The sequence below is a fragment of the Teleopsis dalmanni genome, chromosome 1, assembly GCF_002237135.1.
Source record: "Teleopsis dalmanni isolate 2A chromosome 1, ASM223713v2, whole genome shotgun sequence".
NCBI classification, from domain to species: Eukaryota; Metazoa; Arthropoda; class Insecta; order Diptera; family Diopsidae; genus Teleopsis; species Teleopsis dalmanni.
This window is the reverse complement of record NC_051846.1, coordinates 142,641,011-142,658,826: the sequence shown is the minus strand read 5'-3', so window position 1 is coordinate 142,658,826 and position 17,816 is coordinate 142,641,011. Positions and strand designations below refer to the sequence as shown.

Here is a 17,816-nt window from a genome sequence, read left to right as displayed (position 1 = left end):
CACAACCAAACATTTGTTAATCCCATCTTAAGTAATACTCGACCAATCAATTTCCCAAGCTTAGGACCATTTCCTTTTGGTAGGAATGGTTCGCTTGAAAATTCTAATGGTACCGATTATTTCGATGAGGATGATCCATCCCTTTATTATCCACCAGCATATAGTTTTGTATACAAAAACAACTATAGCAACCCTGTACCTCCTGGACCGATTGTTCCAGGAATTGTACTACCACCACCTCCGGAACAGTTTTCGCGATTAGAAAAAGAAGAAAAGATAACTACATCAAGTCCACCTCCATCAACCACATATTTGCCTACTCGACATAGAATTTATTCTACAACATCTGTGCCAACTACTATTTCCACAACAACAGCAATCCCTCACCGGCAAGTTATAACAAAAATATCTGAATACACTCCAAAAACTATTACCATCACACCAATTCCAACGACAGTACCGACACCTATTCAAACGAAAACAGTTGTGAGATTCCCACCATCTCCACCACCAACTCCAATTTCTTCTGTTACACCACCTGTTGAACCAGTTCCAGTTCCAGTTGCTGTGCCAGTGCCAATATACCCATCTAATCATTATCAAACTGAACGACCAAGTATTGTGTCTTTTGTACCTACGACACCTTCATCTACAACAGATACACTATCTAAGTCCAATCCTATATACTACGAATATGTTGAAGCGAAACGTAAACCAACCACATCTAATGTTATTGATGACTTTTTATCTACTACAAATAAGCCTCCTGTTTCTGAAAGACCAGTAAAACTGTATCCAGCTAATAAACGTCCGTCTAAAGGACAAAATCATCGTCATTACTTACCAGCCAATCGTCCATTCATACAAGAAAATATTGTGTATATTACTCCCAAACCAGAAGTACGCTATAAACCGCCAACACATGTTACGCTCTATAAGCCTCGACCATTGGAAAACTTTGAAAATGAAGTCAATGCAATACGCGAGACACTGCGCTACTATCAAAATCAACAATTAAGAGACAATAATATACCACGAACACCGAAGGCAAAAACTGTGTATGAGTACTCATTTGATGCCACCAAAAACCTGCAACCAGTACAACCTATTGCAAATGATGACTTTAAGCCTCCAACAGAATTTGATGATCAACCCTTTCAACCAATGGTTACCTATAGTCCACCAGTCGATGATGAAAATTCATTCCGCGCTGTTGCTTTTGATAAGGTGGATAGTAAAACGCAAGAACAACCGCAACCGAAATATCAAACTTCCACGACTTTAATTCCGGTAGAACCAGAGGCACAATATCAACGTACTTCTCAAGGTAGATCTAAAAAATTACGATTAACTGCAAAATATCTTGAACAACCACTTGTTGCATCATATCAACGGCAGCAACAACAACAAGATCCAAGAATTTCTCAGGAGTTTCAGAGTACACCAAGAACTATATTAACAACACAAGCTCCGTGGGCTTCTATAGATGAATCAAGAATAACTGATTATAGACATCCACAACAACAACGTGAACAATATGAACGTGTACAAATACCATACAAGAATCGATTTCCCGGTTATTATTACGGTCCTCCTCAACCGCCGATACGTCAAAATAATCGATTCTACGATGAACCATTTCAAGGTCCGGTGCGTAAAATTATAAATTATCGTCCACTTCTACCGCCCGCTCAGCAGCATCAACAACAACAATCACCGGTTTGGAGTTTAGAAAACGATACATATGTAAATTATGCACCTAATCGTCCACCACTTAATCCCGAAGCTGAATTTATTGATCCTTATCAAACAATACCATTAAATCCATATCGAAATCAGGGCCCCCGCTTACCATTACCACCACTTTCACATCAATCCCAATATTATGCACCGCCACAGCGGCTATCACCGTCATTACGTCAACAACAACAACCACATTCTCTACATCGTGATATTTTAGTGAACTACAGACAGCCTCTACCACCACTGAATCCAGAAAGTGAATATATTTCACACCCACAAGTGGTACGTAATCAACCACAGCAAGTTTATAGAGAGAATGATTATAGACAACTACCGAATGTTGGTGAACAAGGCAATGTCTATTATATTACACCAAAATATCGACGAGCTTTTAACAGTAATAATAATAACAACAATAATAATAATAATAAAAACAATAATGCTAACACAGGAGGTGAAAATAATGGAAAATAATTGGACCCTCTTTTAAACATTGGTGTCAAATACTTGATATGGCTGTGTGCATGTGATGTCTGTTTGAAAGGAATGAATGAGATATGAAGATTGTGTATTAAAATATAGTTAGATAGTTCAGTATATTATTGATTCTTTTGAAATTCATATTTGATATGTGATTTATTGTAGAGACATAATTATTAATTTATATTTTTATAATGTATAGGTAATATATGATCAAAGAATAAAACTAAATATAATGTCAATGGTATTTCTTTAGAAGTTTTAATGATAGAAATTAGTTTGAACGTTATTGTTAAAATATTCCACTTCATATAACTTTTTATGAAGAATTGAAACATGAAATCATTCTTAGTTTCTTTTTATAAACAAATTTTCTTTGACTTTTACCTTTTATGCATATCTATCTTTAGATCTTTATCTTTATTTATCTTTATTGTCTTTATTATCTTTATCTTTTATTTATCTTTATTTTGGATTAATATTCTAATGAAGTGTATAAAAGTCTATTTGTCATTATTGAACATTAAATAATAATACACATATTGTGCTATCACAAGATATTCAAAAATACTTTTTTTTAAATTAGAAGTGTTAGTAACTAGACCTTAATTTCTTTTCTATCAAAGTTGAGACAATATAATCTGCGAGGACACGTTTGTTAACATAAGCAAAAAGGACTAGAAATCATATTAAGAATATATGCAAACGCTTACTTAATCTTTAAAGTCTTGGAATAATGTCAGATACTTGGAGTTTATAATCATATGATTTTATGTCATATATCATAGATGAAGAATTTAAGCATTTTGTGCTTCCTTATCTTTTTATTTCTCAGATCCGGCAAAAGGATAACACTTGATTCGAACTAATATGTTTAATAAATTAAATTTAATTTAAAGAATTAACAAATTAATATTATTTTTATGCTATATTAGAAATGATTTTTAATCATTGCCCTTAAAATTTCATAGTGTAGCTTTAACTATTATAAATAAAACGCTAGTGTAGTTTACGACAAAAATTTGCTCGAATATTGATAGATTTTATAATATATATATAGGATATGTATAACGTTTTTACAATATAAGATCTTGTCAAAAATTAATATTTGCATAATAAAATTTATTAAAGAAAAATTGTAAATAAATATTGAAAATAATAAAATGTTTAACAAACTATAAAAATGTAAGCCATAAATAATAAGTTCACTAATAAAATATATCAAAATTTTTGATAAAAATAAATAAGCAAAACATCCTTCTCCGATTAAAAAATGATTTAAGGAAATTATTTAAAAGAAATTTAATTTTATTTTAATTGTTGTGCATGTATGGAAAATGTATCAAATGAAATAAATTATTAAAAAGAAAATTTTGTTTTAATTTTCATGTGCGTTATATAAGAATACTTTTAATTTAATATCCAGACATATATTAGGTGTGTCAATGGTCTTAATATGAGAGGGTAAAAGTATTCAATCAATAAATCGATTGAAATTACTTTTAAAAATACTCCCATTTAAAAATTGACCTCACTTACCTGTGCAAGGATAAATGATAAAAATATACACAACATTTGTGTAGAACGATTACCTGCAGAGGGTATTTTTAAATTTACTTTTAAAATAAATTACTATGACATAAATATTTTATTGATGATTGTACTTATTTTTCCCTAGTATAGGTTTAAACGAATATAGATAAATTTAACGTATCTGGCAGTTCAGATATAATATCAACACAAATATTTTTTAGTATTTATGGCAGTTGTATTTTACTTTGCATTATACATTAAGACCGAAAAGTTTTCGGAAATTCTCATTTAAAATTCGCGCGCTGTATATTTTTCGATATTTTAAGTTTATGTAGTTTGGCAGCACTGTCCTTAATTACTATGCCAAAAATGAGCGCGATCTGTCAGACAGTTCGTTTACGGCAGCTGTTGAAACCAGTTCACCTCAGTAGTGCGTTGCGAAAAAAACAATGGAAAAAAATATTGAACAAAGAGTTTGCATCAAATTTTGTGTTTCGAACGAAATTTCGTGTGCAGAATCGTTGCGAATGCTACAAAAGGCTTATGGGGAATCAGTTTTATCGAAAACTCAAGTTTATGAGTGGTACAAAGCCTTTCAGGACGGTCGTACGACCGTCGAAGACATTTCGCAACGCACTACTGAGGTGAACTGGTTTCAACAGCTGCCGTAAACGAACTGTCTGACAGATCGCGCTCATTTTTGGCATAGAAATTAAGGACAGTGCTGCCAAACTACATAAACTTAAAATATCGAAAAATATACAGCGCGCGAATTTTAAATGAGAATTTCCGAAAACTTTTCAGTCTTAATGTATATCTCATATATCTCTCACATCTAAAAGTCTAATATATACAGGGAATCTATTTATGATCAGACAAGTACTCACACCAAAGCAGTAGTTGCATCACAAAAACTAAAAACTGTCTCCACCGACATCTTCACTGAAAAGAAATATGAATACTCGCAACCTAATATAGGACTGCAACATCCAAATATGCAATTTGAAAGCTATATCTTAACTACTAAAAATATAATAATATTATTAGAAGTATGTGTTTTATTTGTAAATATTGTTATACTAAGAATAAGTAAATAATTTTGCTAGAACTTTCATAAAGCTATTAACATACTTTAGAAAACTATGATAAAAACTAATGTAAGGCGGAACAATAGGATTGCAATAGGATTCGTTTTCAATATGAACCTTTTCAACAAAATTTTGAAGTTACAACAGCTACATTTACATACTAAATTAATAGGTCTATATTACATATATAAAATATGTGTACATTCAACCTAGAACAAATTTTAGTGGCTTAATACAACCGACTTTTGCGTTTTGTACCATTTAAAGTATTTGTCTATATAAAAATGCACGGTATTAATATAAGTGCTTTTTAACAAAAGATTAGCATTATATATAAACATAATTTTCTTACTTTTTAGTTGGACTATAGTTACAGAATATAAATCCAAAACATTTCATGTTATTAAGTTGTTAGCAGAATAATTATATATACTAGATTTACTGAAGAAGTTAATATCTATTTTCTTTTCAAAGATTTGATGAAACTTAGAAAAAGTCAACTTTCATGTTATAAAGACAATGAAAATATCTATTCCATTTAAACTATGATTTGCAGAGAGTGTTTTCATATAACAAACACATTTTATTAAAGACTAAACCTTAAACTTGATTTATTTAGGTAAGCTAGATACGTATTATATATTAGCAAATTTACTTTTCTTAAACAAATAGCGGCCTACCATACCCTACTCTTCACAGTCGATATATGTCAATACTCATTTTCTTTATTAGATTATCTAGCAATTCATGATCCAAAAGCCCACAAGATATTGATAGAGAGTATCTAGAATATTCCATTTTTATTGATACAATCATATCTCCTACAAATTTAATCCGTTAGGTCTGACAATGTGTTCACTAATTTAAATTTCCTATTACCTTTCTTAAGGATGAAGCTAAACCAATAATATAACTACAATTACTTTAAGTCTAAATAAATTGAACAACAATCTTTACATTACGAAGTTTTTTATATACACCATCCTTTAACTTTATATTAGACCTTACTTCTGAAACATCTTTAAAGCATCTGAAATGTTTAATATTTTTAGGGCTGATTTTGGTAACATTCTAAAGATGTTTTTTAATCCCTTTTTTAATACTTTGCTCTGATTAGAGAATATGGGATAATTTTTTCAATCGAGATGCTTCAAAAGCATATTTGTATTATATAATGTATAAAACTCAAGATTTTTTTATAACACTCTAGATATTTTGCCAGAGTAGCAAGATTATCCTGAAAACATATGTATTTATGAAAAATAAAAATGTCTACTAACACGACTAAAAAAAGGTTAGATTACTCCAAAAATGTTCGATTGGGCAACAAAATTTAAGAGTAAATCTAGATTGAATCCAGAGTTACCAAATAAAAACGCATGTTCATATCTTGATAGAGTTTATTCGTACTATTTCTAGTAGATTAAGTCTTTTGAGAGTGAGAAACACGATTTTAATGGTATTTAACCTGATTTTTTTCCAAGCATAAAAATTATATAAACATTTTTAAATGTTCAAAAAGTTGTATATAGAAAATACACACATCTATTGCCAACTTTAATAATACGTTATTTTAAATCTTTTTTATATCTAAATAAGGAGATTTAGCGATTTTTTTTTATTTCTATTTTCATTTTTTAGAATTCTAAAATAACTATTTTAAATAATTCTTATTTAATAAAATAAAATTTAACGTTAGTTATGATGGTTGTATATTGACTATTAATAGAAAATACTATTTGATAGAAACTATTGTATTTTATTACAGAGGTTTCGAAAAGTAATGAACTACAACAACAAAAATTATTTTTATTATTATAGAAATAATTTAATTTTTGACTGTACATACACAGCTGCTTTGAGTATTGCCAAATACCTACTTTTAGTGGTCTTAGAATTATTTTTTATATTCAATTATTCTTATTTAATTATTGTAGTTTACTACTTTTCGAAAACTCCCTACTAATTTTTTAGTGAACTATAAATTTAAGTATGAAGGAATAAAAAAACCGAAGCATATACTAATTTTATACTTATTTTTTTACAAATATTTTTAGTTTCATTATTATAAAAATTTATTACAAAAATCTCTCCAGTTACTAATATTTTAGAAGGATTAAATTTAAGGACCGCAATGTGAAGCTTATTTCGAATTATCATATCAAACTGTTAAACGTTCATAAAATAAATTTTCAAAAACCACCCTGTATGATTAAGACTTGTACATTATTAATGGGTTTCTTTGTTTTGTTTTCCTTTTTTATTAGGTGTTGCTATTTTTAAATAAGTGACTACTTGTTTTTAACAATTATAATTTAATATTTAAGCAGGTGAGTGTTTTGCTGTTGGCAATACTTAAATGACAAGCTCACACTTGTTCACTCTCACACTGCCTCTTCGCTCTCACACTTCCTGTCAATTCACCTACTAAATGTACAAGGATAACAAGAATTGCAAGCACATGTTGACATAAACACACACCAGCACACACAGCGAGCCGTACACTTCCTCTCTCTCTCGTTCTCTCTCCAGAAAGGTTATTCAAATATTACAATTTGTCGTAGGCCCAAAGAGGGCGCCTGCGTGCTTATGAGTTCCTGCTTTTTTTGCTATTGTATTTACAGCTCGTCCTTTTTTCAAGAAGTCAGTGTAACAGAACCGTTTCGCACGCACAAGAGCGAAACAACAAAAATCGATTCATATCAGCACTGCTCGCTAAGCGTGATAGGAAAGAATAAAAAATAATAATACACTTAAAAGGACTATTTTCTTCATTAAGTCAAAGGAAGACGTTAACGACGATAAACGACAGAATTGCACGAACCTCACGAAAGTAAAAAACATTTTCGAGTGGAAAAGTGATGATTTCAATTGGTTTGCTTTGAATAATAAAATGTTTATGTTAAATAAATAAATAAAGAAGTTCTTAAGATAATAATACACAAAATAATTATTCAATAAAATAAGTTCAGAGAGTTTAATTTCAAAATTATAGAATGACAAGTCAAATACGAAGGTAGTGTAGCGTAAAAATTCTCAAAGGTGTGTTACCTAAAAAAAGAAATAATTTGTATAAAAATATTAAACCTCTTTAAAATGACTCAAACGTGTTGTGCTTTTCATGACTCTAACAGAGCTTTGTTAGCGTTCATGAGGTCTTCAAAGTAATCTAAAAATACATTTCAAATTGCCAAATTTAAATCAATACATTTAATAATCAATCAATCAATCAATGGAAAAATGGTAACGATGACTTCAGAAGTGGACAAAACTCAAACTTCTAAGGCTACCATGGCTAGTAAACCGAACGCATCCACTACTTTCACATCTACTGTCACTATTGAACATACTAACGGCAATGCTATTACGGATGACGTTAACACAACAATAACAAATGCTACTGTAAATCAAAGTGCAATAACAACAACAATAACTACGACTAATACCTTAACAACAACAGTAACTGAAACTGAAACCGCAACAACAATTACTAATAATGGCACAATCGGTACAAATGCAAACAACACGACAACTAACAGTGCCTGCACGTCCAACACAAATAGCACCGGCAGCGTAAGTGTTACTGTTCCAACGGGTACATTAGGAACTGCAAGCTCTGCTACGGCATCGGGGAGTAGAGCGGGTGGAGTGAGCGGTGTTAGTGGTATTTATAGCATCGAAAGTGATAGCCAAACATTAAAAGCACCGAGCCACAGTGCGGGAGGTTCAAAAGCATTACATTCAAATGCGAAGACGACACCATCAACGGTTCCACCGCCTCCCAATCAATATAAGAAAAGTGAAGACTCACCAAATGTGTTAGTGTACAAGAAGGTAATCAAATCAACAGTTATATTAACGCATGTTTGTTTTATATACTCATACCCTACGTTCTTACATGTACGTTCTTACATCACCCCGTGCCAACGTACTACAACAGATGGAATCTATTATTGAGAAAATGCAAGCAGAATCAACTGGTGTAACTGTGCGCACTGTGAAAGCGTTTATGAGTAAAGTTCCTTCGGTCTTTACAGGGGCTGATTTAATTGCTTGGATTTTGAAGAACTTCGACGTGGATGATGTGACGGAAGCATTACATTTTGCACATTTACTTGCATCGCATGGTTACATATTTCCTATCGATGATCATCAACTAACTGTCAAAAACGATGGTACCTTCTATAGGTAAGTATACAATGTAGGCTATAACGTCAGGATCTGAGTCACAATCGCGTGTGTCACTGTCTTTTTCTTTGAAATTTATTGCCGCAATATAATCATTGCGGGTGGTCACACTAATTAATAAGTGCAGTCATCCTGCGGTTCTTTTATTGCCTTTTTGCTGTGAGACATAATTGTAGTTCATCGAATAGAAATTATTTTCTTGCATTATGTAAATAATTAATTGTCCTTTCAAATTTTTGTTTTTACTATTTAATATTTTTTTATGGGCGCTATTATTATTTAAAGTGGATAAAAGAAACCATTAAATGATTAACAAAACTGAATTAAACGAAGGCGTAAATATCGAAGTTGTTAACTAGGTATTAGGGTTTAAATTTGTTACAGTTTAAAAATATTGGGAATATTATTCCTTTAAAAGAACTTTAAAGGAATGCTGATCCTTTTGAATAAGGTTCCTTTATTAGAGAAACTGGAAAATATACAGGCATATTAATGAATAAAAAATAATATGTAAAATAAAAGTGTTGCCATTTATTTTCGTACTATATGGTACATCGAAAGTTTTAGAAATAAGTTTATTTTTAATATTAATTAAATTAATAATTTTGCCTTTGCCTTTGATAATTGTATAATGACTATATAAATTGAAAAATGTTCTATATTTGGATCTATCATAATTCTAATAATGAGCACTAGCACATTTGCATAGATTCATAAATGCTCTTAATTTTGTACATAGAGAAAAAAAATTAACAACAAAAAACTTTTTTTAAGACGCTTATGTAGTCAAACAGCAATTCAAGACATTGCTCGGATATTTGAATGTTCCTTAAGTCTTCTAGTAAACTATATTACTCGTTTTAGCTTAAGTAAACCTAAATCGTTTTGTTATTTTTTTAAATACCAAATAATAAGCCGGTTACGATGTATTAAAAATCGTAGCCAGTGCGTTCCCTAAAAAGCATAACGGAGGTTTCTGGTTCTCTGACAGGACTCTTCAGTATGCAGTACCATTTTTACAAAATAATAGTCCAAATTCAAAATAATGACCAGGAGAGAATATTACGACTGATGTTCTTTTTCCTTTCTAAAGTTTGGAATGCTTTCATGAACAATATTCACTTATCCAAAAAATCTTTATAAATAGAAGTGATCTATTACAAAGCTTTTATATCAAATAAGAGTACTCGTATATAACACCAAGAGTATATAAAATTTGTCAAATTGTTTGAATTTATTTATTAAAGGATGTGACTTTCACATATATCACATGTAATTTTAATCGATCTTACAAGAACTAATCAAATAAATGATCTCCATCTATTGGTATACCTGTTTATTATTTGTTTATTTTTGAGTTACTTGTTAAATTTTTTATTTTTGAGTTACTTGTATAAAGGCTTACAAAGAAAATTTTAATGAATCCATATTGATCAAGTCAACGATTGAATTAATTTTTCATTAACCAAAAATATGTCCACACTCTTATTGTACGAGGTTGATGACTCTACTTACTAAACTATATGGTTATTCACCCTGATTGTTCTAAGATGTTCTTTTATTCTACTTCCAAGGGAGTTTGAGGAGTGTACATGTTATAAATATTTTTTTCGTCCTGCTATTTATATTACATATTACATTATCGGTTTATAGTTTATATGAATATATCTAATATAAAACTAAGATTTTATAACTAAATCTTAAGAGCTAAAAATTTAAAATATATAATTTAAAATTCCGAAAGCTTTAGTATGGCGTTTACTTCGAAGATAAACTTGAACTATAATAATTATAAAAAATTTGGTCATTTAATGTTTTAACATAATTCTGTTTAGTTGTTTTTGAAGAAAATTATTATAAATATATAAACTATTTTTAAAATTTAAAACTATTAAACTGTGTTGTTATAAAAATTATTACTACTAGCTTAGTTAAAACAAATAAATAATTTTTTTTGATTCAGCTAAATTAAATAAATGTATATAATTTATTTATATAGCATGTACTTAAAAAACAATTAAAAATATAAGAAAATAAAACAAATTATTCAAATCTAATTAATAGAAATAAAATATATCCATAATTTTAGCAATTTATACCACTGTGAGTTCATATGTAAAAAATTTTTTGCATACTTTTAGGCTGGGAATTTAGTTGGTACAATAATCACAGTAGATCAAGATAGACATGGGTACAAAAAATTTATCATTTCGATATATTTCAAGAAGTAAAAAATCTATAATAAAATTAATTTGTGACTTTCAAATAGTTTATCAATATACCATATAACTTTCGATAGAATAATGCACAATATTTTTTAACTCTTATTTTAAAAAATTGTTCTTAAAAAATTTCAAAATTGTTTTATATATATTTTAATAATATGTATTTAGGAGAAAATTAAATATAACCCGAATTAATGTAAAATTTAATCAAAATAGGCTATCAAAATAGGTTATCCACTTAAAGTCAAATGTAATGCGAGAAGCAGCTATCAGATATGAACTTAAATATCAGTACTTCAGAATGATTCTGATTTAACGAAAACAGATTTGACAACAGATTTCGGTAATCAGCTTCTCTCTTAGCAACTTTCTTGAGATTTAGAATTGTACACGGATTACATGGATTAAGCAAGTAAAAAACGACATCTAGCGTCAAGCATATATATAATTTTTACATTAATTATATAAACGATAAGTAACAAGAAAAAGCGCGGTATCTGGTATTTTATGTCCAAATATTTTCAACTTAAAAGTCTATTCACTATATATGATTAGTGAGATATAAGTATCTATATATACAAATCTTTAAGAATATAACTCTTTTATTAGCACCAGGAGATATCGTAGGGCTTAATGTTCTTTAATTTATATTTCCAAATAAAAACATTATATGTAACAGATAATATTTAACAGATTATAAGATATTTAACTGATATGACGTCTTTAATTTCTTCAGAGGACATACAGAAATTTATAATTTCTGAAATCCGTAGACCAGTCTCATAGATATATGCAAGTTATTTCAACAGATTTTAATTTAAATCAATAGAATCCTAATATAACGGAACCTTTTTAAAAACTTAACTGAAATGTAAGAAAAAATATATTTTTTACTAAAAATTGAAAACAAATTATTTCGAAGAATATAAAAGTGAAAGCTTGTCACGTGTATAACTGTCACATGCTCAAGTCGCGGCATTTAAACTGAATAAAGTAATATAAACAAAAGTGGAATTTTACTGAGGTTTTATTCTATAAACAAATTTTAAGTAATTAGTTTGAAAGTAATAAGTTTACTCATGAAATTTGTTGGAATAATTGTTATATCGGTTAAAATAGTGTATTGTATAAAAGAAACAGAATATTTAACTAGAATATAGGTTATTTTCAAAATTTTGAAGTTATATTTTTTATCTGTTAACATATATTGTATATATTTTTGCTATTTTTTATATGTGTTTCTACAGTGATTCCAATTAATTGTGTAAAATGGTTCTACACAGAGACCTTATCCGCTGTAGAACTACAACTCGTTATCACTTTAACTCTTTACAACTTTTTAAAAACCTTAACATTTATGAATGAAATGAGCGACTGTGGCCAATGATCTATTCTGATCGCAGTGCATTAGATCTCTGTTAATAATAATAATATATACGTTTTGATCAATTTTAATAAATGATTCATATATAGAACAAAAAAAAATTTATAATAAACAAATTCTTAGACATGCTAAATTTTCTGGGAACAGTCCCATTAAATACTAAAAGGATAAAAATAAATGGTTGATTTAGATTTCAGACACCGTATTTTTGGCCATCGAATTGTTGGGAGCCTGAAAACACAGACTATGCGGTTTATTTATGTAAACGCACTATGCAAAATAAGACTCGTTTGGAGCTTGCAGATTATGAGGCTGAAAATTTAGCAAAATTACAGAAAATGTTTTCAAGAAAATGGGAATTTATATTTATGCAGGTATACAGCATAACTATTAATTTTTGTAATTTTAAAATATCTAACTTCAAATAAAATATTATTTGTTTTAGGCTGAATCCCAAAGCAAAGTTGCAAAAAAACGTGATAAATTAGAAAGAAAAGTACTGGACTCACAAGAACGTGCTTTTTGGGATGTACATCGTCCGATGCCAGGCTGCGTGAATACCACCGAAATTGATATAAAAAAGGCTTATAGACGCGGTGCATCTAGTCATGGTACTGGTTCAGCGGGTGCTTCAGTAGCAAAGAATCCCGTGGAACAACTGACGCGCATTATAGCATTAAGGAAACAAAAGCTTGAAAGACGCACCATTAAAGTTTCAAAGGCAGCTGAAGCGTAAGTATTTTAACAAAGTATAGAATAGATTTACTAAGGAGAGGAAATGTTAATAAATAAAATATTACAGTTTGGTGGCATATTATGAGCAATATAATGAATTTGATTACTTTATTACTTCTACTGAATTGCCAAATCCATGGCAAACTGATAGCACAGAAATGTGGGATACAGAAAAAAATACGTAAGTCTGAAATGCAATGGAAGTAAATAATCAGATAATAAAATAAGTAAATTTTATTTTATTTTTTATATGTACATTGCTATTCTATTAAACAGCAAAGAAGTGCCATTAAGACGTGTGAAACGTTGGGGTTTTAGCTTACGAGAATTACTTAATGATCCTATTGGTCGCGAACAATTTACCAAATTCTTGGAGAAAGAATATAGCGGTGAAAATTTAAAGTAAGTTTCGACTATATTCTTATATTTATCGATTTATATACCTTTTCAAGTATAATAATTTTGTTTTTTAATAATAATTTTGTTATTTAACGGGCTAATTGGTCAGTAGTTAAATAATACAATTTTTAAAAATTATTTTTGTTTTTTAAAAAACTCCATTTAAACCGATATTTCGATTATATTCTATAGTCATCAAAAAAAAAAATAATATAAAATTATGCAATACTTGTCAATAAATATAAAATACATATATAGGAAAATGATATATTTATCCTCTTCTGGTTTTGTTGAAGGTGCTTTTATACACCTTAAAACTTTTCAAAGCGTCATTAATTCTATTCTTTTGTACTTCGCCAAAAGGTCGTCCACATATTTTGCTAAAAGCCTTGATTTTATCAAATTTTTTCCATGCATTAGTCAAGTAGTTCCTCCATTACAATATCTGCAATGATTGGTGACGCTTTAGATCCCATTAGCATTCCTTTTCGTTGCTTATATATATTGTTATTTAACATAAAGTAGTTAGTTATTGTCTGTTAGACAAAAATTTAGGATTTTTTAAGTATTTAAGTATAATTATGTTAATTTTTTCAGTTAATTAATTATTATGAACTATTCGACGCAACACTAAATGAATTAATGAAACAGAGCATTTATCTGATTTTATTTTTTTTTTGTGAAATATTACGATATGTTTATTTACTATTATTATTAGTAGTGGTAGTTGCAGTAATTTTTAATTTTTTTTTCATATTTAAATTTATTGCATTATGAAGTAATTTGTAATTATAAAGTAATTTGTAATTATAAAGTAAAGTAATTATAAAGTAATTTTGCAGTACGACCAAATGAAAAAAATGTGTAAAATCAATAAAAGCAGGATCTTTATTATTATTATATTGTATATTATGTTATCATCTATTACATATAAAATTATTATTATCGTAAACATGGAAGAATTATTGAATCAAGTCCCGATTTATATGTGTTACCATGGAGCAATAGAGCTCCGGGTGTAGTTTTATAACGAAAAAATATTTTTGTCATACATATAAACAGGGTCTTAATGAATACTTTATAAGTTATTTGTCACATATATAAAGAGTGCCTTCATAAATACGTTATATGTTATTTGAAAATCTTAAAATAATTATAGATTTATAGACTACAAAATTCGAAATTAAATCTTTGCACTATTTATAAAACTAATATTATTTCTGTATCGGTTCTTGGAATCTGTACAAGAAAACAAAGCAATCATTAATTAATTATTAGTTTAATAAAAATTAAACTAATAATTAAATAGTTTCGTTTAATTAATTAGTGTAATTAAAATTAATATTAAATTAATTAATAAAATTTTAAAACTAGTAATTAAATCTTGTATTTACATAATTTATTCAATATATATAATTTCTCTTTAGATTCTGGGAATCTGTGCAAGAAATGAAAGCCCTGCCACAGTCTGAAATTAAGGAAGCGATTCAAAATATTTGGCAAGAATATTTGGCGCCAGAAGCACCATGTCCAGTAAATGTAGACTCAAAATCTGTTGAGTTGGCAAGAGAAGCTGTGAATCAAATTTCACCAAATGGACCAAACCGTTGGTGTTTTGATGTGGCTGCTTCTCATGTGTACCATTTAATGAAAAGTGATTCTTATTCTCGTTACTTACGTTCCGAAATGTACAAAGACTATTTGAATTGTTCACGTAAGAAGATCAAATCGATTCCTAATCTATTTGGAGTGAAACGTTGAGATACGGCTAATGAGGAGGATATGAAGAAAGGGAAACAAATCCTTTTAGGATAGCAGTAAACTGTGAAACGCAAAGCAACAAATTAATCACTAGAATTGTTAAACAAATACTCGTATGGTAATATTAACGCATGTGCTTTTTTATTGTTTGTAATTTAAAGGGAATGCAAATTTTTATAGTGTACAATATAATACTTAGAAATCATATGTAAGTAATTGATATTTTTTTGAAATATATAAGCTTAGGTTTTTAAAACAGATGGCATAGAAATAATTTTATAGTATAATGTTTTAATTTGTAGGCTAAAAATAGGTGAAACAAAAATACAGAATATTATTTGTATATGTTCTCTCCAATGTAAAAATATATAGTTAATATGTAGAACTTAAAAAAAATTTACTGTAATTGAAATGTTATATTTAAATGTTATTTAATGTAATGAAACTAAACAATAAAACTGCCAATCTGCTTATTTAAATTCAAAGCGTCCAATATCTAAAAAAGTGAAGAAACTATTTATTGAAGTTGTCACAAGAGCGAACTGTTTTGTGTGCACTTAAACTTATTTAATATACTAGAGAGCAAATTTAAGCCGAATAATAAGCTATTGTATTTTATTTGATTTTATTCTTTGCTACAACACAACCCTAAGAACATCAAATGGTATAATTTACTACAATTTATAAAAATAATTTTTAAAATAATTATAAAAATGAAACTTAATTAGTAATTATTAAAACGGTTATACCAACGAGTCTACATTAAAAATTAGTTTATTATGTATTTTATATACTAAATCAAAGAGTACGTACACGACTTGCAATAATAGTATTTATCCCTGGAGGCATGCAAAACAAAATAACTCTCACCATTTGCCGGCATATATAATCTTTATTACACACCTGTTGCTTCAAATGAACTAGTTCGCACACTGGTATCATAAACTAGTTACTGGAGCAATTTAAATGCAGCGACTTAATTGGGTATTCGTGACCTAATGCTGCCAACTAATTCTCATATTGGTAATGTGAAGTAATTATTAAAAAGACATTGATCATCTATATTGATAAATATATATTTTATATAAATTATATATTGACACAGATGACAAGTTATGATTTGACAGTACATGTTTTGCTTAGGCATATATAAAAGGAGAAAAAGCGACCAACCTAAAACCTTAAACAACCTAAGAGAATTAATTATGATTTTTTTATGAACATGAAACTTGTAACAATAGTCTCTGTATACAAATATAACCTGATATTAATTTAATTCTGATATAGTAAGTTATTTATTCATCAGAAAATTACAAAACAATATATAAAATATTGCAATAAAATATAATTAAATTCGAGTATCTTTGCTGAATATCTGAAAAATTCTTCAAAATTTATTTTTGTGTACTAAAAAACATTAATTTTAATCAACATAAGTTCATTAAAAAATTATAATTTATTTTTAAATAAAATTTATTCATAATTTTTTATCTGGTCAAAAAAGCGTAAGAATTAAACTCATCGCAAAAACTTTATTAATTATAACTACCAAACTGGTACTTAACGAATAACTAACAAATTTATAATAAAATGTTTATAGACCACCTATTTTTAACTACGCTTCTCATAAAGGAATATTTTATACTATAAATTTTTCCTAATGTGCACCACCTCTTTGTATGCATAATATCAATAATATATTATGTTCCTTAAATAATCTATTTATAACGGGTATTATTCACTAAATATTCATAATAATGTTATTATATTTATCATACATTAAAAAAGTAAATATTTATTTTTTATATATATTATATACATATTTTTATTTGATATAAATATTACAATATAATATTTTATAATAAATATCATCACACTATAATAATATATATATATATATATATAAATAGTTATATATATATATATTATTCTCTCTTTAAAAATAAAGATTTATTAAATGATAGCAATATTTATTTCTGGTTTATAAAAAACATAAAATTAAATTTAAGTAATATAAAATAAAAATAATTATTTTCATTTAAAATAATTTATATATAATTTTTTATAATTTAATAATTAATTTATATGCATTTTATTAGTACTGTACTTTATGTATATTATACACACATTAAGGAATTGATATGAATTAAGGGAAATGGGATTGAAAGAAGTTTATCCATAAAATTCATAAAACTTAGTATGTTTTTGACTATGATTTTTAAAGCAGGTACGTCTATTCATAAAATATTTAACTAATAGCAGCAAACGTAAAAAAGTATA

General features: G+C 28.0%; 2 protein-coding genes across 2 annotated transcripts; both read left to right on the top strand.

Annotated features, from left to right (window-relative positions):
* Positions 1 to 3: 3 nt before the first annotated feature.
* On the top strand, positions 4 to 2,507 carry LOC119666355 (extensin-2-like; the record flags this gene model as incomplete). Its single annotated transcript, XM_038075638.1, has 1 exon — positions 4 to 2,507. A coding segment is annotated over one exon (2,214 nt), but the record flags the coding sequence as incomplete, so codon positions are not given.
* A 5,577-nt stretch (positions 2,508 to 8,084) lies between these two features.
* LOC119669138 (regulator of G-protein signaling 7) lies at positions 8,085 to 15,729 on the top strand. Its single transcript, XM_038078930.1, has 7 exons — positions 8,085 to 8,678; positions 8,785 to 9,032; positions 12,832 to 13,015; positions 13,087 to 13,373; positions 13,444 to 13,557; positions 13,653 to 13,778; positions 15,203 to 15,729. Exons 1-7 carry the CDS (start codon positions 8,085 to 8,087, stop codon positions 15,534 to 15,536), a joined length of 1,887 nt encoding a protein of 628 aa, XP_037934858.1. The 3' UTR covers positions 15,537 to 15,729.
* The last annotated feature ends 2,087 nt before the right edge of the window (positions 15,730 to 17,816 follow it).